This window comes from Cyprinus carpio, chromosome B22 (genome assembly GCF_018340385.1).
Source record: "Cyprinus carpio isolate SPL01 chromosome B22, ASM1834038v1, whole genome shotgun sequence".
Classification (NCBI taxonomy): domain Eukaryota; kingdom Metazoa; phylum Chordata; class Actinopteri; order Cypriniformes; family Cyprinidae; genus Cyprinus; species Cyprinus carpio.
In genome coordinates, this window is record NC_056618.1 from 3394246 (window position 1) to 3421909 (window position 27664).

Below are 27664 nucleotides of genomic sequence, written 5' to 3' on the forward strand. Positions count from 1 at the left end.
TTGGAGTAATAATTGGCAACATGTCAATATTAATATCTAAAATTTTATAGGAATATTGATGTAGGCCTATAATTTATTTCCATATTCACTTGTGTCTCCCAAAATGCCTGATAAACATGATTTAAGTCCTGATGTCTTCTAATCGATGCGCTGTTCTGTAACAGAACGTTATTTATTTATTTATTTTTAAACCCCATAATGTTTTTACATAACGTCTGAGATGCTGGTTTATGGATTACAATTTTAAAAATAGTCCGATTTAAATTATAATTACACAGATTTGAAAATTCTGTTGGCTAATTGCAGGGCCTAATGTTAACCAAACTAATGGAAATAAATAATAACTGAACTTGTAACAGTTTTGTTGCAAAGCACAATATTATGGTGAAATTAGATCTCGTGTTTGAGTTAAAACCGAATTATTGTTGTTAAGCATGGCAAGCATCACAGCAAAAAGACAACCCACAATACCCACCAATTCACATTAGCCCTTCATTCATGACATAATCATACAGAGAGAAGTTGCATACATAGTTGCATACCTTTATCTTTTGCTCGTTTCTCCTCCTCATCTGCTTCTTATTTTATTTTTTATGTTTTCTAAATTGGGCACCTGATAGCTTTGACCTTTTCCTCCTGTCCTCTGTGTTTATTTGGCACTGCCCATCCCCCCAACACTGTCACTCATGACCAGAAGTCAAGACTGAACCAATTCATCTTGGTGTCTTGGTGAACTGTTCCCCACGCCGAGCCCCGCAACCCTTTCTCCTTCTCACACAGCTTCCGTGCACGGCTATGACTTCGCGCGCATTCTCGGTCTCTCTCGTGCATTCTCGTCTCACACAGCTTCCGTGCACTCTCTCTCTCGTGCACGTTCGCTCTCTTTCGTGCATTTTCGGTCTCTCTCGCACACTCTTACTCTCTCCCAGACGCACTCGATCGTTCTCGAGCACTGTCGCTCTCTTTCGCGCGCATTTTCGGTATCTCTCGTGCATTCTCGCTCTCTCTCGGACGCGCTCGGTCGTTCTCGCGAACTGTCGCGCTCTCTCGCTCTCTCTCTCTCTCTCTCTCCAGCCCGGCGCGCATACACGGCTCCTTCTCAGCAGGCAGTGGCGCCAGTTTGCCAATTCCCCACACAGTGAAATTATATATAATCTGCGGCGCACAGGATTATTGTATTTATTTATTTTTTAACTGCTCGTGCCGCCCCTCCATCATGTATCATGAAAAAATGCCGCCCCCGGTTCGCCCGTGCCAAAAACCGCTACTGCCTTCACCCCTGGTTTCACAGACGAGGCTCCCAGACTGAAATATAAGAAACTTGCACTGATTGATCTTATGTTTCGTCTCAATATGCACACCAGTAATCTTAATTTTGCACTGATTGATCTTATGTTTTGTCTTTTTTGTTTTTTTAATTATAAGTTTTATTATTTTTACTATGGCCTAATTCTGTCTTAGTCTAACTGTCTGTGAAACAGGTCTTAATCTCTCAGAGGCACTGAAGAGAACAATCAGATTGGCTCCAGACCCAGCTGTACTAACAGTGTCAGCTAACTAAAAATAACACGTCAGAAAATATGAATCCCAGGCTACTTTTGTGTCTGTGCTGCTGTTCTTCATTACATTTACAAAACTGATCTATTGAAGAAAATCAACAAAATTATTTGTGATATTTAATCTGTGTCTCTGTTCTTCAGGTGTGTTTGCTGATACGGTTACAGTGAAGTCAGTGTCAGTGCTGGAGGGAGATTCAGTCACTCTACACTCTGGTGTTACTGAAATGATGAATGATGATCTGATTCAGTGGAGGTTTGGATCTGAAAACACTTTAATAATTCAAATGAACATAATGGATGGCAGAATGAGTGTATATGATGATGTTCTTGATGAGAGATTCAGAGACAGACTGAAGCTGGATCATCAAACTGGATCTCTGATCATCACAAACACCAGAACTGAACACACTGGACTCTATCAACTACAGATCAACAGAGTGAGCAAGAGATTCACTCTCACTGTCTATGGTGAGATAAATAATGATTTCATTAACTTGTTAGATGTATCTTAACACTTCTATTATTTCGATTATTGATTATTAAAATAACTAGATAACTTTAATTAAGCATAATTTTCCTGTCTGATATTTGTTCATATATGTAAACAATAATATTTTATAAATGTAAAGAGAGAGGAGTGAAGATAACATTATTTTGCTGAAAAAAACATCTATTATTTTTTTATGTTTTCAGCTCGTCTGTCTGTTCCTGTCATCATCAGTAACTCTTCACAATGTTCATCATCATCATCATCATCATCATCATCATCACAGCAGAATTGTTCATTGTTGTGTTCAGTGGTGAATGTGGGTCATGTGACTCTCTCCTGGTACAAAGGAAACAGTTTATTGTCCAGCATCAGTGTGTCTGACCTCAGCATCAGTCTCTCTCTACCTCTGGAGGTGGAATATCAGGATAAAAACAGCTACAGCTGTGTGCTCAACAATCCCATCAGCAACCAGACCACACATCTGGACATCACTCAGCTCTGTAACACATGTTCAGGTATGACAGGCTGAAATATGTGGGGGAGGTTCCATACAATTAAGTTCATAGTTATTTAACATAAAGTCCAAATATGTCTCTGTTACACATGTGCAGCGCTGATATAATTCACATTTATGAATCAATTTGTTGATTTTACAAAGACTGATAACTTAAGATGCCAGAAAGGGTGAGTTTTTGTCATCATTTACTCATGTCTTTCTAAACAAGTTTTTTTTTTTTTTTTTAAGTTTTGCAAATATATTTATTGATATAGGCTGTATGTTTTTTTTTTTTTACATTTTTGAGTCCCTAAATCAATTTTATTATTGCTCTCTCTCTTTTGTAATTATTACTATTAATTATCAATAATATTATTAAATCTGATTTTCAATTTTATTATTGCTCTTTTTCCTTTTTATTTATTAATATTAGTTTTTTATAATTGTTCTTCATCATCATCATCATATTGTTCATTGTTGTGTTCAGTGGTGAATGTGGGTCATGTGACTCTCTCCTGGTACAAAGGAAACAGTTTATTGTCCAGCATCAGTGTGTCTGATCTCAGCATCAGTCTCTCTCTACCTCTGGAGGTGGAATATCAGGATAAAAACAGCTACAGCTGTGTGCTCAACAATCACATCAGCCCCCAGACCACACATCTGGACATCAGTCAACTCTGTCACACATGTTCAGGTACAGCAGCGCTGATTACTTTTTCCATATAATGAAAACAGTTTGTGATTCACACTGTGTAAGCCCCAAGTAAGTCCCCTATAATTTTCTTTCTTTTTTTTAATGTATTTATGTATGTATGTATGGTATGTATTTTTGCAACATTGGCATTGTTTTCATCATGTTGATTATACTTGTATTTTTACAGTTTGAGTTCCTGACAGAGACTGTAGTCAGCTGGCTGAAAATTAATGCTTTAACTTGTTTTTTGTTTCCTTTTTTTTTTTTTTTTTTTTTCTCCACAAGTCAAAGTCCACTGCTGTGGTTTTACTGAAGCTGTTATCCGATTGGTCGTCTCTGCTCTGGTGGGTGTGGCCACTGTTGCTTTCCTGGTTTATGACATCAGATCTACAAGAGGAGACAAGAAACAGATATCATAAATATTGTGACATATCTTTGAGTTTAATCTGTAAAGATAAAACATTGCAAGGATTTAAATTAAAATACAGTCATCAAAGAAAACAAGAATAGGTTTAATGTGTGGATGCAAATAGAATTGTTAAACCACATTGTCTGGGGAAAGAAACATAATTACATTCAAAGATAAGGTGGTCTAAATGTATTATTCAGTGATGTCAAAAAGTTTTCTTATCAATTCTTTCCTCTCATGGATCACAAAATTAAGGCCATCTGGTGGTTAAGACGATGAATAGTTTTTTTAATATTTACTTTCATCCTCTGTACTGCCTGTATTCATTTATATATTGTCGATGGTGTGAGGACCCTCTTGTATCTGCTTCGTTTATTAGGGCCCGAGCACCGATGGTGTGAGGACCCTCTTGTATCTGCTTTGTTTATCTTCTTCTTCTTTCTTCTTTCTTCTTCTTCTTCTTCTTCTTCTTCTTCTTTTCTTCTTCTTCTCCAAAATGAATCGCATTTTTGAGGGACTAAACATGCTCGAAAAGTCCTGAAACTTTGCACACGCGTCAGACCTGGTGAAAATTTACGTCTGATATAGGTTTCAGAAGAGGGTGTGGCAAAATAGCTCGACAGCGCCACCTATCGTAAAAAAAATCAACAGCCCTCGAGCTGTGTTTCACGTACATGCACGAAAATTGGCACACATATGTAAAGCATCAGTACCTACAAAAAAGACTCTTGGAGCAATATCCGAAACCCAACAGGAAGTCGGTTATTTTTAATTTTATGAGCAAATTTTGCATCATTTTTGTACTTTCCATGCCTTGTATTTTAACGAACTCCTCCTAGAGATTTTTTCAATTCAACACCAAATTTGGTATGCCTAATCTAAAGGCCTTTGCGATGTTAAATTGCGAAGATCTTGAGTTTTTATTGAAGGGCGTGTCCGTGGCGGCCTGACGAATTTCGATGATTCGCCATGAAAAATGAAGTTGCTGTAACTCAGACATACAATGTCCAATCTGCCACAAACTTCACATGTTTGATAAGACTCCTGACCTGAACAGATTGATATGCCCATATTCAGTTATAGTCATAGCGCCACCTACTGGCAACAGGAAGTGACGTATTTTACACTGTAACAAACTACCCCGAGAAATTTTATGACATCAATTTTTTTTTTTTCAGTCACTCTATTCTAAAGGCCTGTGCGATTTTAAATTGTGAAGATCTTGAGTTTTCGTTAAAGGGCGTGTCCATGGCGCCGTCACAAAGTTCGATGTCTCGCCATGGGAATAAAAAGTTATTGTAACTCAGGCATAAAATGTCCGATCTTGCCCAAACTTCACATGTTCGATAAGAGTCCTGGCCTGAACAAATCTGAAGGCCAATATTCCATCGGGTGTGGCAAAATGCCTCGATAGCGCCACCTATACATTTTCAACGGAGTGCGCCTTGAGCTACGTTTCACGTACATGTACAAAAATCGGTACACACATGTAACCCACCAATACCTACAAAAAAGTCTCTTGGTACGAAATTCGAATCCCAACAGGAAGTCAGTTATTTAGAATTTTCTCTGCAAAATTTGTGTCGTTTTTGCTATTTTCAGGGGTTGTACTTTAACGAACTCCTCCTAGAGATTTATTCAGATTAACACCAAACTTTGTCTGTGTAATCTAAAGGCCTTTGCGATGTTAAATTGCGAAGATCTTGAGGTTTCGTTTAAGGGCGTGTCTGTGGCGGTCTTGCAAATTTCGATGTTTCGCCATGAGAAAGGAAGTTGCTATAACTCAGACATACCAATGTCCAATCTGCCCCAAACTTCACATGTTTGAGAAGACTCCTGACCTGAATATATCTACATGCCAATATTCAGATATCACTATAGCGCCACCTGCTGGCAACAGGAAGTGGCATGTTTTACGCCGTAACAAACTACTCCTAGAAATTTTATGACATTTTATAATTTTTTTTTGGTCAGTCTAATCTAAAGGCCTTTGCGATGTTTAAATTGTGAACATCTTGAGTTTTCATTAAAGGGTGTGGCCATGGCGCCGTGACAAAGTTTGATGTCTCGCCATGGGAATAGAAGTTGTTGTAACTCAGGCATAAGATGTCCGATCTTCCCCAAACTTCACATGTTCGAAAAGAGTCTTGGCCTGAACACATCTGAAGGTCATTATTCCACTATAATCATAGCGCCACCTGCTGGCAACAGGAAATGGCTTGTTTGACACTAACTTAAAACACGCAATGTCCAATCTGCACCAAACTTCAAATATTTGATAAGAGTCATGGCCTGAAGATATCTAAAGGCCAATGTTCAGTTATAATCATAGCGCCACCTGTTGGCAATAGGACACAACATGCTTTATACTAACTCAAACATTCCATGTTCAATCTGCACTAAATTTCATATGCTTGATAAAAGTGGTGGACTGAAGAAATCTACACGACAAAATCCAGTTATAGTCATAGCGCCACCAGCTGGCAGCAGGAAGATTGGCACATATAAATGACTTTGACATATTCCTCTTATATTTGCAACACATTAAAAGCATATTTCTCGCCGTTCGCTGTTTTACAAAAGCCACCCGGTGGTGGTGAGCCCAGGTGCGAGGGCCCGTTCATCGCTGCTTGCAGCTTTAATTCTTCTTTCTTCTTCTTCTTCTTCTTCTTCTTCTTCTTCTTCTTCTTCTTCTTCTCCAAAATGAATCGCATTTTTGAGGGCCTAAACATGCTCGAACAGTCCTGAAACTTTGCACACACGCGTCAGACCTGGTGAAAATTTACGTCTGATATAGGTTTCAGAAGAGGGTGTGGCAAAATGGCTCGACAGCGCCACCTACCCTGAAAAAATCAACAGCCCTCGAGCTGTGTTTCACGTACATGCACGAAAATTGGCTCACATATGTAAAGCATCAGTACCTACAAAAAAGACTCTTGGAGCAATATCCGAAACCCAACAGGAAGTCGGTTATTATTTAATTTTATGAGCATATTTTGCATCATTTTTGTCATTTGCATGCCTTGTATTTTAACGAACTCCTCCTAGAGATTTATTCAGATCAACACCAAATTTGGTATGCCTAATCTAAAGGCCTTTGCGATGTTAAATTGCGAAGATCTTGAGTTTTCGTTCAAGGGTGTGTCCGTGGCGGTCTGACGAATTTCGATGATTCGCCATGAAAAATGAAGTTGCTATAACTCAGACATACAATGTCCAATCTGCCACAAACTTCACATGTTTGATAAGACTCCTGACCTGAACAGATTGATATGCCCATATTCAGTTATAGTAATAGCGTCACCTACTGGCAGCAGGAAGTGACATATTTTACGCTGTAACAAACTACCCTGAGAAATTTTATGACATCAATCTTTTTTTTTCAGTCACTCTATTCTAAAGGCCTGTGCGATGTTAAATTGTGAAGATCTTGAGTTTTCGTTAAAGGGCGTGTCCATGGCGCCGTTACAAAGTTCGATGTCTCGCCATGGGAATAAAAGTTATTGTAACTCAGGCATAAAATGTCCGATCTTGCCCAAACTTCACATGTTTGATAAGAGTCCTGGCCTGAACACATCTGAAGGCCAATATTCCATTGGGTGTGGCAAAATGCCTCGATAGCGCCACCTATACATTTTCAACGGAGTGCGCCTCGAGCTACGTTTCACGTACATGTACAAAAATCGGTACACACATGTAACACACCAATACCTACAAAAAAGTCTCTTGGTATGAAATTCGAATCCAAACAGGAAGTCGGTTATTTTGAATTTTCTCTGCAAAATTTGTGTCGTTTTTTTGCCATTTTCAGGGGTTGTACTTTAACGAACTCCTCCTAGAGATTTATTCAGATCAACACCAAACTTTGTCAGTGTAATCTAAAGGCCTTTGCGATGTTAAATTGCGAAGATTTTGAGGTTTCGTTTAAGGGCGTGTCTGTGGCGGCCTTACAAATTTCGATGTTTCGCCATGAGAAAGGAAGTTGCTATAACTCAGACATACAATGTCCAATCTGCCCCAAACTTCACATGTTTGAGAAGACTCCTGACCTGAACATATCTACATGCCAATATTCAGATATCGCTATAGCGCCACCTGCTGGCAACAGGAAGTGACATGTTTTACGCCGTAACAAACTACTCCTAGAAATTTTATGACATTTTATCTTTTTTTTTGGTCAGTCTAATCTAAAGGCCTTTGCGATGTTAAATTGTGAATATCTTGACGTTTCATTAAAGGGTGTGGCCATGGCACCGTGACAAAGATCGATTTCTCGCCATGGGAATAGAAGTTGTTGTAACTCAGGCATAAGATGTCCGATCTTCCCCAAACTTCACATGTTCGAAAAGAGTCTTGGCCTGAACACATTTGAAGGTCATTATTCCACTATGATCATAGCGCCACCTGCTGACAACAGAAAATGGCTTGTTTTACACTAACTTAAACGTGCAATGTCCAATCTGCACCAAACTTCAAATATTTGATAAGGGTCATGGCCTGAAGATATCTAAAGGGCAATGTTCAGTTATAATCATAGCGCCACCTGTTGGCAATAGGACACAACATGCTTTATACTAACTCAAACATTCCATGTTCAAGCTACACTAAATTTCATATGCTTGGCGATAAAAGTGCTGGACTGAAGAAATCTACATGACAAAATCCAGTTATAGTCATAGCGCCACCAGCTGGCAGCAGAAAGACTGGCATATATAAATGACTTTGAAATATTCCTCTTATATTTACCACATTAAACGCATATTTTTCGCTGTTCGCTGTTTTACAAAAGCCACCCGGTGGTGGTGAGCCCGGGTGCGAGGGCCCGTTCATCGCTGCTTGCAGCTTTAATTTTCATTTTGTATTTGCATAATGTGTGTTTTATGTTGCTTTGATAGTATTTTCATTATGAACTGTAATAGCAATAAACTATAAATTCAGGCTGAATGATTGCTCTTAGTTGGTGATGGTTCCAATGAATAATGTTTGAAATCTACTGTTCTTACATAATAGCTCAATGAATTATAATTAAATTAAAGAAAACACACTAAAATACAATTTATAAACAATTTACAATAATAAAGACATCAGCTACTCTGAAGGGACATTTAACATCAAACTTATAAACTTTCCATTATAGACATTTTTCCCCAAGTAGATGAATAAATATGATCAGGAGTAGATTTTTCAACTCTTATTTTGTCTACATTAACTGTAAATTATTTACAGCATTTAAACAGTTTATTTTAAGATTATATACAGAAAAAAATTGATACGTTAATAGTCACCGCCACCTAGTGGTTCAATTACAATGAGTTTCTTTCAGAAGATTCACTCCAGAAACTTTCAAACATTCAACCTCCATCTGATCTGATACCATCTCAACCTCCAAGAAACAGCTGAAAACAAACCCCCTCCACATCTATGCTTCTGTGCTTGGGATGTATAAAGTGCTAGTATAACATGAATAAAGATGCAACAATCATCTGAGTCCAAGCACCAAAGGCCCATGTGAATGATCATCCATCATGAATCTTCACTGACAGTTAGGGTTTGATGAAACAGGTTACAGCAACACACAAGTGTCAAAAGCGGGATCTGACTTTAAAGGGCAATTTTTTTGATTTTACTTAATGAATGGTTTGATCGATATGTGATTATAAGATATGTGATTTATGTGTGGGTAAATTAATTAAACAATATTTCTTAAAAGATAAGGCTTCAAAATATCTTATTTAAAGATTATGCATTATAATCTTACATAATATATGATTACATAATATATTTATATAACTATATATTTTAATTTGTTGCATTATCTTTTAACTTTATAGTATATATTTATTTTTAATACATTTTTTCATGAATGTATTTTATAAGAATATAAATAATAATTTGTAATGTGTGTGTGTTTTTTTTAAATTAACATTTTACCAGATTTGCCAACAATTATGCTAACTTTTCTTACCCACTAAACTCTTTTAAAACTAAATATTCATATTGTATTAAATTATCATGCACTCAGTATTTTTTTTTCTTTTGCTGCTGAATTATTCACTAATCTAGTTTAAAATATATATATTTTTGGTGATTATGATTAATATATATATATATATATATATAATATATATATATATATAATATATCTATATATATATATATATATATATATATATTTATTCTTTATAATGAAGTAGTATATTTGGTGGATTGTGTTTTAAATACATTAGTGATCATCACTTCCACATTCAGAGGTAGATATTAGGCAGGTGTTTTTGATTAGGGGTTGGATCTAAACTCTGCAGGACTCCTGCTCTCCAGGAATTGAGTTTGACCCCTGATTTAAAAAGTAACTCATGCACATAGCCATTAAGAGTCAACAGAGAAACTTTTCTTCAAAAGTGGAGTTCTCCAGCTTTGTCTTTTCATTCCCGTATTTCAGTGATTAAAATGAATATTCTCCCCCAAATAAATTTTGTTGGTTCTAATGCTTCCATTTGGCACCCCTCCTAAAGGGTATTGGAAAAAAATTAATTTACTACTTTCTAAACTTTATTTTGGGCGGGGTAAAAGACGACAGAATTAAAAATCTCTGTCCTTCAAAGGCCAAAAAAGTCTGGGGGTTTAGGACTCCCAAACTTCCAACTATACCATTGGGCCTTTGTGTTGCGCTCTCTTTCTACCTGGTTTGACATGGCATCTTGTGTATCTTGGCGTTCTATTGAGGAAAATATTGTAAAGCCCCACCGATTACAAGATCTTATTTACTCTAATATTTCTATTAAACAATCTAAGGTTAAATTTGGGTCTATCATCACTGAGCTAATTTCCACTTGGAATGCTGCCGAAAAATATTGTAGAATATCTCCAAATTGGTATCTCCAGTCACCTATTTTCTTTAACTCTCGTTTACAGCTGGGAGGACGCCCTATATACTTTTCTAGTTGGGCAAATAATGGTGTATTCACACTATCTGACATTTTTGGGGCTGAAGGTCTCCGTTCATTCTTAGACGTTCAGAAAATTTTTAATTTACCCGGTTCCTCCTTTTTCTTTTATCTTCAGTTACGTACAGCAATGCACACTTATGGGGTTCCTTGGAATGGCACACTAGGATTACATCCTTTTCATAAGGTTTTGACTGGGTGTAAGGGTTGGTCTCTATTATTTATGCTGTCTTGTTGCAGGCATCAACAAACCACTCTCTCTGGATAGAGTTTGGAAAGCAGGTTTGACATCTGATAATAATAATCTGGACTGGCACTTGATTTTGGCAAAATTTGTCCTCTCTCTTCCAGAAACCCAAACCACCGAATGATTCATTACAACTTTATATACAGGTCATATTACACTCCCCGTAGGTTTGTTCAGATTTGAAGCTTTGCCCTCTCCTAATTGCACTCTGTGCTTGCAAAAGAGTTTGGGCACTTTTTTTCATATGGTGTGGGAGTGTCCAGGTGTTGTGGTTTTCTGGAAAAATGTTTGTAGTGTATTGTCCACATTATTGTCTCAGGAGATTCCTTACTCTCCCACTCTCTTATTATTGATTATGAATGATTCTTCGGGTTTGAACCTACCTGCTAAATCCAAACGCCTTTTTTTGGCTGGTCTTACAGCGGCTAAAAGGCTGATAGCAGGTAGATGGAAAACCCCTCATTTATTATCCTTAAACAAATGGCTGCTAGACTTCATGGATATCGCCATTATTGGACGCTGGGTACGAACTTTGCACTTGGCCAAACCTGAAAACATCTCATGTTGGGATGATACCATCTCTACACTAAAATCTTTATTGTAGTTGTTTTTTTTTTTTTTTTACACTAAAATCTTTTTCTCTCTTGGGGTCCTGGTGGGTGGGGGTTGGGAGGTGGATATTGTGGTATTTCCTGCATGTATACTCTGTCTATTTGATTTCATACGCTTGGTAGTTTTGCTTTTGTTATGTATTTATTATTTATCTGTTATGCTACGCTACCATGTTAATTTCTCTGTTAAGTTTGCTATTACTGTTAAATTGATGCTAGCTACATCTGTTTGTTTAGTTGCTTTGTTGTTGTTTGTTTTGTTTTTTTGGCTTTTCCTATATGAAAAACCAATAAAAAATAAAAAAAAAAGGGTCACACGAGGTAACAGCTAGAGGAAGAGCAGTTTTTTGTTCAGTAAGTATAGGATATCTGTCCTGTTCAGCTTCCAAGATGAATCACAACATTATATACTTTATTTTAAATAGAAATAAGAAGAAAGAAAGAGAAAAAAGGAGAAGCAGATTCCATTGTGCACTTCTACAGTGAATAAATGCAACCTCGTGTTTATCATCACAAACAGCACAAGCTCACTTTCCTTTTGAGAATTTTAGTTTTACAAGCTTGAATATATTTAATGCTGATTAACATGAACAGGAAAACAAGGTTATTGTGATTTTACCAAGTAAGACATGTTCCTGGATCAACATCTTTTGACGATCCTGGATCAACATTATTGTCCAAAAAAACATAGACTTAGACCAATCCCTACCACTAAACCTAACCCTTCCTATAACTTATTCCTAAAATCAGTGTGAAATGATAGCTGATTAACAAGAGTATAGAAGCACCTAACTCTGATTGTAAGCCTAAAACAGATATTTCCTGAAAAGTTGTATCTCTGTTCTGATTGGTTGATTGGAATTTTGTTCCAGGATCAACAAGGATGTTAATCCAGGAACATGTTGTACTTGGTGAAATCACGCTCGCCAGGAAAACACACCATCTGTAAGAAAACACTTACTCCCGGATTCACAGACAAGCCTTAAGATAGTCCCAGACTAAAATACATGTTTGAGCTGTCTCAACTGAAAATATTTTGCTCTGACAGATCTTAAAATATGTCGGTCTCATTGTTCTGTGTCAAGATGCACACCTGTAATGTTTTCTTCTAAGGCATTTTTGTAAAAGTTGCTTAAATATCTTAATTTAACTAAGGCCTAGTCCTGGTTTAAGCTAAGTTCCGTTTGTGAAACCAGGCCTTCAATTATTAGATTATTATTACAAAGGAATCCCCAGATCAGTTAGTATTAATGGACCTGCTTACACCTGAGCAGTGAAAGTGTATAGATGCTAAATACCTGCTGCTCACATGTGGTCTGAGGTTGGCCTGTTGAAAGCAGCAATAGTAGTATTGGGTTGTATTGTATATATATTTGTGTAATAACTTGAGGAGACATGAGATCTGTTCAAGATTGCATCAACCAGCAGTACACTCAGTCACTTCACAAGTGGAGTCAGATTGCAATAAATACTAAGTTCTTCTCTGCTGCTTTATACCAAATACCAACAGCATTAGCCTGCCCTCTACAGTTCATCACAACAACTGACACTTCATTGTCACTCTACAGCCATTTGGGAATGGAATTACCTCAAAATACTCTTCTGTAATATTGTTTTATATTTGGGACAGGAATTACCCTGGGGTACTGTAGTAGTAGTCTATATTGGTACTGCAGTGATGTACTGTATTTTATTGACAACTGGAGGTTGGCCTAAACTAAATAATCAATTTAGACTTTAGATTTTTTTTTTTTTCAGAATATGCTTTCCATAATTTTAGGTTGTTCCTATCACGGTGTATGTAAAAGTGTTTTTTTTTTTTTTTTTTTCCTCGAATAAGTTTGCTTTTAGTTAGTTATTTAATGCTACAGAATGCTACAGACATACAAACAAGGAAAACAACAAAACAAGTGAATTGTTTTAAAGTTGTCTTATAATGCTCTTTTACAAAGTCTTGATTTTGTTCTGGGGTGTACTAGAACAGGTTATTAGGTTGCTCGAAAAACACATTATTTTTCACTTATTTTACATTATTACAACACCTCTCTCCCCAGTCTGACATGAACTGCTCCAATAGTTCCTGTATCTCTGGAACATGAAATGTGCTGTGATTGGTTAGCTGGGGTCTAGAGTGTGTTGTGATTGACACCACTTTTCAGAAAATGTCCTGCCTCTTGCAGATTCTCCTGTCCACCCTCAGAAAGATGGGCATCTCTGGAACCGCACTCCAGTGGCTTAACTCCTACCTTTCTGATAGATCCTTCATGGTGTCTTGGAGGGATGAAGTTTCTAAGTCACAACAACTTGCTACTACTGGGGTTCCTCAAGGCTCAGTACTTGGACCGTTCTCTTCTCCATCTACATGACGTCATTAGGATCTGTCATTCAGAAGCATGGCTTTTCCTATCACTGCTATGCTGATGACACTCAACTCTACTTCTCATTCCAACCAGATGACCCGAGGTAGTTGCTCGCATTTCAGCCTATCTGAGTGACATTTCTAGCTGGATGAATGACCATCACCTTCAGCTCAACCTTACTAAGACTGAACTGCTGGTGGTTCCAGCTAACCCATCGTTTCATCAGGACTTCTCTATACAGCTGGGTTTCGTCAACCATAACTCCTTCCAGGACAGCCAGAAACCTACTAGTTGTGATGGATCATCAGTTAAGCTTCACAGAACATATTGCTACAATGTCCCGGTCCTGCAGATTTGCCTTATTCAACATTAGGAAGATTAGACCCTTCCTGTCAGAAAGCAAGCCACCCAACTTCTTGTCCAAGCTCTTGTTCTCTCCTGACTGGGACTATTGTAATGCTCTCCTGGCAGGGCCTTTCCTGCATGTACTATCAAGCCTCTACAACTGATCCAGAATGCAGCAGCGAGGGTTGTCTTCAATGAGCCAAAAACAGCTCATGTTACTCCTCCTCCTCATCAGGTTACACAGGCTACCTAGCCGCTCGCATTCAGGGAAGGCAGGAAACTTGGGGTACAAAACGACCACTGGCACGGCGCCAACTTACCTAAACTCACTAGTTCAATCTTATGCCACCCTCCAGAAGTTTGCGCTCTGCAAGTGAACGACGCCTTGTGTTGCCATCCCAAAGAGGTTTTAAATCACTCTCATGGACTTTTTTCCTGGACTGCTCCCAGCTGGTGGAATGACCCCTCCGATCTCAATTCGAACAGCTGAGTCCTTTACTGCATTTTCAAAAAACATCTAAAGACTCATCTTTTTCACCTGCACTTAAACCAACTACTACTAGTACTTACTTACCTTTTCTTTTTCTTGTCTCATATCAAAAAAAAAAAAAAAAAAACCCTGCTACCTGTTTTGGTACTAGACTAACTGAGACTTGTCATAGCACCTGTATACCGTTGTTGTTCTCGTGTGTCTTCATTTGTTATCTGTTGTTTCTGTTGTTCTCATTTGTAAGTCGCTTTGGATAAAAGCGTCTGCTAAATGATTAAATGTAAATGTAAATGTCTTACCATAGCTGCCTGCGTGCTTCAGTGTAAATATTGTGTCAAAATCAAATCAATTTGAGCGTGATTTAAAGCTGGATGATTGTAACCACTCTAAGTTTGTCTGTCTTGAGAAAGCTAGCGTATCTTTGGCATAGTGATAACACTCGCTGCCTTCTCTATTGCAGCTCAACCAGATCTCATCCCATTCATTGATATTTGTGATATCACAAATGCTGGAAAAGATGTGTTGTAGTCCAAGTGATTTATGTTAAAAAAACAAAAAAACAAAAAAAAACATAATCTCCTTTTGAATTTGACTTTGAGCTTTGAAACTTCGCAGATCTTTTTTTATGCTCAAACAGCAACGTTACAGACTAACTAAAGTTGAAAAAGTGAAAAAGCATTATAAGACCCTTTTAATAACATACTGTCTATTAAACTGCAACATAAACTGAAAATTTAATAAGTTGTGAATAATAGTTTTGTCAAGAAAAAACAAAGGCTCTCCTAGCTGCCAATTATTTACTGAGTGTCTTTGGGTGAGTTTTAGACAGGAAGTGTTGTTGAACACATAGGGCATGGTCTGATTCAGTCTTCAGTCTGGAGGAAGTCAGCAGATAGTTCACATTGTTAACAGCTTGTTCTCTACACAACTTTACTACAAGGTTTCAAATTTGACTGAAATTATTTCAGACTGATGATGAAAATGTTTCACACATTGGCTTTTTGCTGTTTGTGCTGTTGCCGCCTGGTTGGTAAGTTACAGAACAGATTTTTTATTTATTTATTTATTTATTTATTTATTTATTTATTTATTTTATTTATACAGTTGCATGTTATTATTGTGGAGCTCTAATGAATTCAATTCCAATATCAATAAATAAATAATGCAGGCCTGTACAAATACTAGAGATTGTAATAATAATAATAATAATAATAATAATAATAATATTAATAATAATAAATATCTAATATAACTTTTATGCTCGCTAGGCTGTTTCCTTGATTTTAGTTATGATGTCATTATGTTTCTGTCTTGATTCAGTCAGTTGCTGCATTGCTGATCATGGTTTCAACTATCAATATATCTGTCCTTTCCAGTGCACACAATCTCTGCAGTAATCTCAGACAACCTAATGCAGATATTTTAATAAATCCAAATTAGCCTGAGATTATTACAAGGTCTGCCATTTGTCAAATAATCTCTGATGTATTATGCGAGCTACGAAGCACAGACCTCTGGTGTATATATGAGTCTCACACACAGCTGTTAAAAACTCACACTGCAACATACATCTACTAAACATGACTGCCTCTGCAGATTAAAATACTGAGCAAAAATTATGAAAAAAAGTGAACCAATTTTGAGAAAAGATTGTGCAAAACATATTTTTAACAGTTAAACCCAGTCCACCCAGAGTGAAAAAAAAAAGTGTCTGAAAAGAAAGTTTCCAGTCTTCATCTGATCTGCTGTGTTTAATTTAAGTGTGTATAAGTAAAAATAGATTTCCCAGTCTCGTCTGACTCAGCAGCAGCTGATGTCTCCTCAGTTTAAAGTTAACCAGTTCATTAATGTACTAGTTTAACTACAAACTAACTATAGTTAGACTGTGTTAATTTTGCAGTAGGCTACATGTAATGTGCAGTTGGGGTGAGGATCTACAAAGATGGCAATCTAAAGAAGTAACAATAATCCAAGACAAAGTTAAATGCAACGGTATGGCTTTGTGTAAATAAATGACTAATGAAAGAAACACGGGGCTATAAATACAAGAGACACTAAACTAGACACAGGTGAAGGGAAAACCAAAAGCCATGGAAACCTAACACTATAGAAACTAAAGAAAACAGAGCTAAACAAAATAGTGAAAACTGAAACAATAGAACTAAATGAGTCTTTGAATGACATGAACCCAAGTCATTACACTACACAAAACTGTGAAATGATATCCAGTATTATTTAAGTGGAAATTGTTGCATTATGTGTAATAGCACAAAATAACATAGAGTACGTGTGCTTGGAGTACATTAAGAATACTTCTTACTAACACTTGGTCTTCCGTTGCAGACTCTGTTTTACCACTGCATCTCCACAGCTTCATTTTTTATCATGTGCATTACAGTGTGGCTATTATTCCATGTTTGTGGTTAATGTATGTTAGTGTGTGTATGTCTTGAGGTGGTGAACAGTGTGTGTTTGTGTGTGTTTAGTGTGAGTATTAGCATGTGATTGAAAGGACCTCTGCAATTTCACTTCCTCTATATGAGAAACAGTTTTATTGTGAAATAAAGTAAAGAATCTATGAATGCTACACTCTAAACAAAAAATGTTCCAAGATGATGTTTTGTTGCAGTGATTTCATTGAAGAAACCTTTTTGGTTCCCCAAATAACCTTTCAGTGAACAGATCTTAAATTATGTTGAAGTCTTAACAAAAAATGTTCCAAGATGATGTTTTTTTTTTTTGCCTTTGAACGGTTCCATGGATGGTTTTTTAAGGTTGTTCAGGAACTATTGATGCCAATAAAGGACCTTTATTTTTAAATAAAGGATTGTTAGTAGTTACTGCGTGAATGTAAGATGTTAATATCATTTACTATTTGTATGTGAAATATGAGATTGATATTCAGCTGCATATGCATTTCTATATATCCATGACTTACAGGTTGTGCAGATTATTTGTCATTCAAGTGAATTATTTTCAAAACGAAGGCATTGCAATGTTATTGTACAGTTATCCATTTTAGGCAACTACAAAGTCATCAGGCTGCAGTTTCCTTTTGTGTGAAAAGAAAACTTCTCTTCTCTGTCTACATGGCATCATTAGGTTCTGTCATTCAGAAACATGGCTCTTTTCATACCACTGCTGTGCTGATGACACTCAACTCTACCTCTCATTCCATCCTGATGATCCGTAGGTAGCTGCTCGCATCTCAGCTTGTCTAGCAGACATTTCTTGCTGGATGAAGGACCATCACCTTCAACTCAACCTTGCCAAGACAGAACTGCTTGTGGTTCCAGCAAACCCATCGTTTTCATCCCAATTTCACCATCAAGTTAGGCACATCAAACATAACTCCTTTCAAAACAGCCAGAAACCTTGGAGTTATGATTGATGATCAGCTCGGCTAGCTTTCTCAGACCACATTGCTAAAACTGTCCGGTCCTGCAGATTTGCTTTATTCAACATTAAGAAGATCAGGCCCTTTCTTCCGGAACATGCTGCACATCTCCTTGTTCAAACTCTTTGTTCTGTCCAGGCTGGACTATTGCAATGCTCTCTTGGCAGGTCTTCCAGCCAGTTCTACAAAATATTTACAATTATCCAGAATGCAGCAGCAAGAATTATTTTTAATGAGGCCAATTCTATCAAAGTCACACCTCTGTTTATCAATTTGCACTGGCTACCAATAGCTGCTCGCATAAAATTCAAGGCATTGATGTTTGCATTACAAAACCACCACTGGCTCTGCACCCCTTTACCTAAATTCATTACTTCAGACTTATGTGCCCTCTAGAAGCTTGCGTTCTGCAAGTGACATCGCTTGATTGTTCATCCCAAAGAAGCACAAAGTCACTTTTACGGACTTTTAAATTAAATGTTCCCTCCTGGTGGAATGACCTGCCCAACTCAATCCCAGCAGCTGAGTCCTAGCTATCTTCAAGAATCAGCTAAAAACACATCTCTTCCATCTTTATTTGACCCTCTAACTTTAGCACTCTCTAATCTAATTCTATTCTTAAAAAAAAAAAAAAAAATCTAACTACCTTTCTAATCTTTTTGTATTCTATCTATTTTCTTTTCATTTATTATACAATTATAAAAAAGACCTCTAACACTAGCTTGCTCTATTCTTTTTCTATTTTATCTGCTTTCTTTTTATTTATTTTATTTAAAAGTCCTTGCTACATATACTGTGTTTAAGCTAACTGAGACTTGTTATAGCACTTATATATCATTGCTCTTTTGTTTGGTTTTGATTGCTTCCATTGACCTCATTTGTAAGTCGCTTTGGATAAAAGCGTCTGCTAAATGACTAAATGTAATGTAATGTAATGTGTGAAATCTGTTTGTTTTGGCATGCAATGGACAGAGTCTTTTATTTCCTATTCCTGACATTCAAACAAATGTAGAACATAAGAACAAATGTAGGGCGGGGCTTAATTTTGTTCATGGGGAGGTAATTGGATGGTTGTGGTTTTCTATTGGATAATCTCAAATGAGTGACAAGTTGCCCCGCCCTCGTGCCAGTAAACACATCATCAGAGAAGAGATGTAGCTGTTAGAGGGAAGACAAGTTATTTTTATTAAAGATAATGACTGCACATTAATTAAAAAATTATAAATCCTTTATAATCAATACTTCAGCATTCCATAAAAAATAGAAAAAGTCGATTTGATTTCATGCTGGCTTTATTGAAAGATGTCCTACATATATTAGTGTCAAAGGATCACTGCTCTTTTGCTTCTGTTGTGTGATGAAAGCACAATGTGTTTGTGTTTGTGTCCAGGGTGAAATAAGCATAAATGAACCGGCTCGGTCCAGTTGTGTTGCTAGAGTGTTTTTAAGGCTTTTTTTTTATTTTATTTTTTTTTTTTTTTACTATGGCCTAATTCTGTTTTCAGTCTAAGACCTGTCTGTGAAACAGGACTTAATCTCTCAGAAGCACTGAAGGGAACAATCAGATAAATGTCCCTTTGGCTCCAGACCCAGCTGTACTAACAGTGTCAGCTAACTAAAAATAAAATATGAATCCCAGGCTACTTTTGTGTCTGTGCTGCTGTTCTTCATTACATTTACAAAACTGATCTATTGAAAAAAACAACAAAATTGTTTGAGATATTTAATCTGTGTCTCTGTTCTTCAGGTGTGTTTGGTGATAATGTTACAGTGGAGTCAGTGTCAGTGCTGGAGGGAGATTCAGTCACTCTACACTCTGGTTTCACTAAAATAATGGATGAAGATCTGATTCTGTGGAGGTTTGGATATAATAAGACTTTAATAGCTCAAATCGATGTAATGGCCGGCAGCATCACTGTATATGATGATGTTCTTGATGAGAGATTCAGAGACAGACTAAAGGTGGATCATCAGACTGGATCTCTGATCATCACAAACACCAGAACTGAACACACTGGACTCTATCAACTACAGAGCATCAGTGTGATAAAGAATGATTTTTATTATTGTCTATGGTGAGTTAAATACTGGTTTCATTAACTTGTTAGTTGTATCTTAACACTTCTATTATTTTGATTATTGATTATTAAAATAACTAGATAACATTAATTAAGCATAATTTTCCTGTCTGATATTTGTTCATGTAAACAATAATCTTTTATAAATGTAAAGAGAGAGGAGTGAAGATTGCTGCTATGAGACTGTAACTAGATAACATTAATTAAGCATAATTTTCCTGTCTTTTTTTCATGTGTTTCAGCTCGTCTTCCTGTTCCTGTCATCAGCAGTAACTCTTCACAACTGTTCATCATCATCATCATCATCATGTTCATTCCTGTGTTCAGTGTTGAATGTGAGTGCTGTGACTCTCTCCTGGTACAAAGGAAACAGTTTATTGTCCAGCATCAGTGTGTCTGATCTCAGCATCAGTCTCTCTCTACCTCTGGAGGTGGAATATCAGGATAAAAACAGCTACAGCTGTGTGCTCAACAATCCTATCAGCAACCAGACCACACATCTGGACATCACTCAACTCTGTCACACATGTGCAGGTACAGCAGCTCTTGTGCACATATTCACTGAATTAATTTCTTGATTTTAAGGTGCCTGAAATCATGAAAAAATAGTTTTTTTTTTTTTTAATTCTAATTTTTTTTATGTTCTGTGGAGCACAAAAGGACATACTAATTTACTATTTTAAAATACACTTTTTTACTAATTCAAGAAAATATTCTAGAGTTGACATATAAAATGTTTTGTACATAATACACAATTATCAACAATACACATCATATCAGCTGAAAACAAAGAAGTATTATAATTTTGTTTAAAGACTTCAACAGAAAAAAAGTAAGAAAAGATAGAAGACAAAACATCAGAACTTTAGGGTATAAAATGAAGAAATTATGTCTAAAGCTATACAGGAGGACATTACACAAGTTTTTTATTTTTTTAATGCCACCAGATTGACACAATTCTCACTTCAAAAAATGGATTTTAAATGATTTCATTCTGTTTTAATGTAAAATATTGCATTTATTTAAAATTAGGCAAGGCAAGTTTATTTATATATATTTATAAAGTGCTTTACATAAAGAAAGTAAAATAATCATGAAGAAAAATAACTAAAATAAAACAAGCAATTTTAAAACTGGAAATGATTTAAAATTTACTTATTTAAAATGAATTTTAAAAGAGTTAAAAAATAGAAAATGATTTTACATAAAATACAGTGAATACGTAAAATACAGTGCAATCAGTTCGGACATCGCACAGTGCTCATTCAATAAAATGCTCAGCTAAACAGATGAGTTTTGAGTCTAGATTTAAATGTGACTAATGTTTTAGCACATCTGATCTCTTCTGGAAGCTGATTCCAACTGCGGGCGGAATAGTAAATAACTAAAGGCGGACTCCCCTTGTTTTGTGTGAACCCTTGGTATTTCTAACTGACTCGATCCTAATGATCTGAGTGCTCTGTTAGGTTTATATTCAGTGAACATATCTGCAATATATTTTGGTCCTTGGTAAAAAAAAAATGCATGTTTGTTAAATTTAAGGGAATAGATTTTAAGTGAATAAATCATTAAAAAATTGGCACATAAATTAGGAATGATTTTTTCTGGTTTTCAAATCATAAGCTTTTTCCAGTCAGAATTCTTTTTTTTTTTTTTTTGCTTTTCCAACCTACTTCCATCCAACTTCAACAAATGCTCCTTCAGCTTTTTGTCTGAAAACTAATCTAATATATTTTGATAATGGGTGCTCCTTCAGCTTTTTGTCTGAAAACTAATCTAATATATTTTGATAAATATGAAATTTTTGCATATTATTAAATTGTCATAATTTTTTTTTTACAATTTACTGCTAAATGTTTGTATATATTTACAGATTTCACATTTTTTGCTAACTCCCAATTACAGCAAAATTTCCTTATTTGCTTTTTTTCCCCAATAATTGCAAAATAATTGCAAATAATGAAATTGTTTTTTTCCTTTACTTCCCTTCGCAATCAGAGCATACAAACTTTCCTTTAAAATTATTTTTAAGGAGACAGACACCATATGAGGTACTCGCTCCATGAGCCAGCCAGAAATCTTAACCACATTAATGTTTTTTTTTATATATATATTAGCTGAAAACAAAGAAGTATTATAATTTTGTTTAAAGACTTCAACAGGAAAAAGGAAGAAAAGATAGAAGACAAAACATCAGAACTTGAGGGTAATAAAATGAAGAAAATATGTCTAAAAAAACTATTGGAATCCAAAAGCCTCTGTGTATATGGAGCTGAACAGGAGGACATTATTATTATTATTATAATTTTATTTTTTTATTTTCAGAAGCACACTTCAGTTGTTGTGATACAGTTGAAGCTGTGATCCGATTGGTGGTCACTGCTCTGATGGGCGTGGCTGCTGCAGCTGCTGCTGTCCTTCTGCTCAATGATGTCAGATCTGCTAGAGGTTAAAGGAAGAAAACAGAACAGATTAAAGATATTGTAACATATATGGAGTTTTTATCATACAGATGAAAATATGTGTGCTCCATCTGTTAGTGATGGCAAAAAAAACGAAGCTCTCCATCTAGTGGCCAAAATGATAAATATTCTTTAATATTTCAATGTTTTCATTTCCTCCTTCATTTATGTTGCTACTATTTTTTTAACATTATCTGCAGCAACCCCTCAAATACAAAAGTAAAGATATTTGTTATTTGTATCAAAAACTGAATATTACATACTGAAAAGATGACAGCTCTATGGATCATGTGACTATATTTTAATTAAAGGGATATCATAATAAAAACTACAACAGCTTTTAGCAGCATATTTTAAAATCCACATAGACAATGTTAATGGCCATATTTCATATATCTGTAAATTTGAAGATTTTAGAATGATTAGTTTAATAATCTATATTAATAGAAAACTGAGGTGTGTGATAAATGTGTGTATGATGTGATTGCTTCTTATATCATTGAAGAAAAAACAATCAGAACAGATAGAAATATTATGATTATTAATCTATAATAATGTTTTACAATTATGTGAATTTATGACATTTATGGAATATTTAGGAAATTTTTCAGATGATTTCATGCAAAGAGCTTATATATGGTGTATGCTGGGGCCATCTGGTGCCCAAAATGTGGAGTATTCATTAATATTGTATTTAATTTGCCATTCCTATACACACACACACACACACACACACACACACACACACACACACACACACACACATATATAGTTATTATACAGTATATGAATAATGTGTTAATGTTACATGATTGATTCTAGCAGTCCTGTGATTCTACAACTTGAGATCCAGCAGTGTTCAGATATCTAAAGAACTATTTTAACACACAGACACACACACAGACATCAAGAATAAAGTGTATTCATCTCAACAACCGTGACAATCAAGACATTCAGATGAACAGAAACATCTCAACTCTGAACATCACAAAACAAGCTATTAAAGACACAAATAAATAAATATCTGGGAGTCATGGATGAGTTTGATTGGTGGAACCAGCATGCTTGCAGCATGAAGTTTTATATTGTTTGTCAGCATTATTGAGAAAAAGTTAAGTCTTCTTTTATTTCAGCTGATTTCTTATAGGTTGAAAGTAAATAAGTTTGTTTTTACTCTCTTCTTCCCCTTTTTTGTTCTTCTTTCTCTTTTCTTCAGTGATTCTTCATGTTAACAGCAGATGTTCACTCATGCTGAATCAGAAATTAATAAATCAGATCAAATTAGATTTTACCACTCTTAATTATAAAGTAAACTGAATCAAACAATTTAAAAAAAAAAAAACAAAAAAAACATATGGAACATTATTCCTCATTGCATTTTTTTTTTCACAGGTTGGAGGTCTTCATTTTCTTTTGTTTTGTAAGCATTTCTAAACTTCTGTTAACGTCCAATTTTATCCAATTTTCACAAACAAATGCTAAAAAATTTGTGTCCCCAATCTTCTCCGCAGTCTTTAGATCCTGTTGACACTGCTGTTGGTCGAGTTTGTTTTTCTTCTTCCGCTGTTAAACACAATAATTGACAGGTTTGGGCTCTCTAGACCTCCTGTTGTAACTTTCTGGAATAGCTGGTTTTGATGGTTTGATATGACATAAAATCTGGAAATAAATTACCTCATAAATATTTAATCACAAATAAAGTAAAATAAATTTCTTTCAAACTCATTTATAAATATTACACCAGTAACTATTTCCTTGTAAACAGATTGAACTGTCACATTGATACACTATTTTGTGTCTACATACAGAAAGTTTTTTTTTTTTTTCATTTATTTTGGAGTTGTCCTTATTTCTGCTCATTCTTGTTTACAGATCATATCATGCCCAGCTTTCAACTTTGTTTGAAAATGTTGTATTTATTTATTTATTTATTTATTTATTTTTTTCACTTTTGTTTTTTTATTTATTTATTTTTTTTATTTTGTTGTTTTATTGATGTTGCTTGTGTTTTTTTGTATTGATTATTGCAGTACAGAAATGAAACAACAACAACAAAAAAATTGGGTTTCAAAAGTTAAGTAATACCTAAATATAACATTCTGATAAACAAAACCCTGTTAAGTGTATTAATGTATGTAAACATTTCCATGTTTTTATGTAATTTTCTTTCTTTCCTTTTTTTCTTTCTTTCTATTTCTTTGTAAATTTGACATGAATGCTTTTTTTACAAGCTGGTATCCTCATGAATTACTGTATTACGATATGGCGTGAACGCACCTATTGAAAGGAAAGAAGATCAGATATATATATTTTGATTTACATGTATGCTTCTTAAGATGCTTTTATCCAATGTTGCTGTTTGGTGTACATTGTGGGCATCTGTTGGGCAAAGCGTGAAATATTTATCAATATTTTTTATTGACATTTTACATTGCCAATTACATCTTCATTTGTTGTTGTTTTTTGCATTTTTACTTTGCGTTATTTTAATTGTACTGAACAATGCTGCAAATGCTTTAAAAACACAAAAGTAGAAATATTTGTCATGCCAATAAAACACCATAAACTTTTAGAATTGACTAGCACCCAACTCATACATCTATGAATCATATATAGGCCTAAGCCTATATTTTTAATCTTACAGTAAATTAAGACAGAATGTCTTTACTTAGTTTGTCTGTACCAGCTGATGGTTGTGGTTAGTGAGGGGAAAAACTGTCATTTTAGAGTATTTTTACTGTTCATTTTACTGGTTTTACTGTATTTTGAAATTTAGAAAAAATGACTCAGGTAGGTCACGTGACAACGACAACATGGCTGATGGAGTACATGCAGATTACAGAACATATTCTTTTCACGGGTGCAGAGTAATCGATTGCTTGAGATTCAGCATTGTTAAGATAATTTGAAGAATTTGTAAAAGTTATTTTGCACAAAAAAGATTAAATAACACTTTAGCATAAAGACACACACACACACACACACACACATACACTAGCATCAAGACACACACACACACACACACACACATCAAGAATCAGTGTATTAATCTCAGCAACGTGACAATCAAGAAAATTAGATAAACAGATCAACTCTGAACATCACAACTAAAGTTACAAAAATAAAACAAAACAAACAAACAAAAAAAGAGTCATGGAGTTTGATTGGTGGTTCCAGCATTGCAGCAAGTTTTATGTTGTTTGTCACCATTGTTGAGGAAAAAGTCAAGACTTCTTTTATTTCAGTTGATTTCATGCAAGTCTGTGGCTGGAAGTCAGTTAGTTAGTGTTTTTACTCACCTCTTCCCTTTTTCTATTTTTGTTTCACTTTTTTCAGCAATTCTGCTTGTTATGGTGTTCACTAATGCTGAATCAGCACTTAATCACTTTTTATTATTTTTGTTGTTGTTGTTTAATGCTTCAGTGTCACTTTAACATTTTGTACTGTATATTAAGAAATATTCTTTGTGTAGTGGATTCAAATGAAATGTTCACAGTAATATACTAACATTACTAACATGGTATACATATTATTTTTTAATGATTTAAGCCAACTTACAGTGAAATTTCAGTAAAATGATTTATTTATAGCTACATAAATTGTAATTTTATTTAATATTTAATTAAATAAAAAGCCAAAAATACAATTTAATAATAATAAAAAACAGAAGCAACAACATACCACATGAAATCTGAAGCGGACAACAATCTCTTTATTATAGTCATACATTCATAATTCTTATTGAAAAAAAAAAACAGAACAATGATCATGTGATGCAAAACTTGTTTATCTGATTGATTTTTCATGTGATCTGGATTACATAGTCACATTCCAAGAAGCTGTCTTTGTAATTATATTACATTTTAAAATTCTCGTAATCAGGGTTACAATTACTTTTATGGATCACATTACATATTATTCACACAATGGCATCCACTGACTTTAACTAATCATTGATCTGAACAAATGTCTAGACAACATTTTTTAAACCTGGAAAACTCTAAATGTGAAATGTTGTGTTTTTATGTCATGCAGGAATTCCCCATTATTTATTTATTTATTTATTTATTTATTGCACAAAGAAACAATAAGTTTCAAAGTCACTTCCAGAACCTTAACCTGCTCTGTTCAGCTGTGGTGGAACAAGGATCCATCCTTCATCTTATTATAATAACTACTTGTGATGCTCATCTGCTGATCTAAATATAAACATACATTTTCCTAAATGTAATGTACTCTTGATCAGATTACAGCTAGTGTCAAAGTTAACAAATACTTTTAGCCGCACACATTCCAATGCCAAGACTTCACAGTTACTTCATCCCTACTTCATCAACACAAATTTAAAATAGTCATACCAAAACCAAAGCAATGGAAAATATTACAAAAATATTTAAATGAAGACAATATATCTTAGTTCTGAAGAAAAATACCCCACAATGATAAAATTAAACAACATAGAAAGTATTGCAAAAGCATTACATGATTACAGATGAATGATAAAACCAACTTAACCACACCAAAACACAACTACTCTTAAAGCTAAAAGGGAGCACTAATTGCCTTAAAATCAGTGTGTCCAGTGTTACAATCAGCGTTTCATTAGGGTAAAGTAGTGTAGTATGTTTTACAGGTAAGCAGTTTTTTTCTCATTTCATAATCACACTTTTGGGATCACCTGTAAGCAGGGGCGGATTTAGTGAATTGGGGGGCCCCAGGCAAATATAGGAATGGGGCCCTATACATTTGCAAACATTTACCTAGATCAACCCTCGAGGTCCTTTTTGTCGTGATGCTTGCTGCTGCACAATGGTGCCACATTGTTGTGTCCAATGTTTCTACATTTTTTATGTACATGTTCTAATGGGATTCTTTAATTTACATTTATTCATTTAGCAGATACTTTTATTATTTCATGTTGTAGACCACGAAATAGCAATTGATTTACCATTTTTTTAGTTTTAACATAAAACAAAATAAATTATAAAATGATAAACCTCACAACTGAAACTTTATATTTCTGGGATGAGTCAGAAGTATAAATTATTATATTATTTAAAACAGATTTAATGTGAGTGAATA

At 35.1% G+C, this 27664-nt stretch overlaps 2 protein-coding genes across 2 annotated transcripts in view; both read left to right on the forward strand.

Moving 5' to 3' along the window:
• Positions 1–1353: 1353 nt before the first annotated feature.
• LOC109084818 (natural killer cell receptor 2B4-like) lies at positions 1354–2777 on the forward strand. The gene is made up of 4 exons (XM_042748933.1): positions 1354–1363; positions 1482–1548; positions 1651–2027; positions 2253–2777. Exons 1-4 carry the CDS (start codon positions 1354–1356, stop codon positions 2576–2578), a joined length of 780 nt encoding a protein of 259 aa, XP_042604867.1. The 3' UTR covers positions 2579–2777.
• A 12651-nt stretch (positions 2778–15428) lies between these two features.
• The window catches only part of LOC122141456 (SLAM family member 5-like), a 116282-nt gene continuing 104046 nt past the window's right edge, over positions 15429–27664 (forward strand). Inside the window, exon 1 of the mRNA XM_042748934.1 lies at positions 15429–15675. Coding sequence (XP_042604868.1) covers positions 15618–15675 — 58 coding nt within the window. The 5' untranslated portion in view covers positions 15429–15617. The remainder of the gene's footprint in view (positions 15676–27664) is intronic.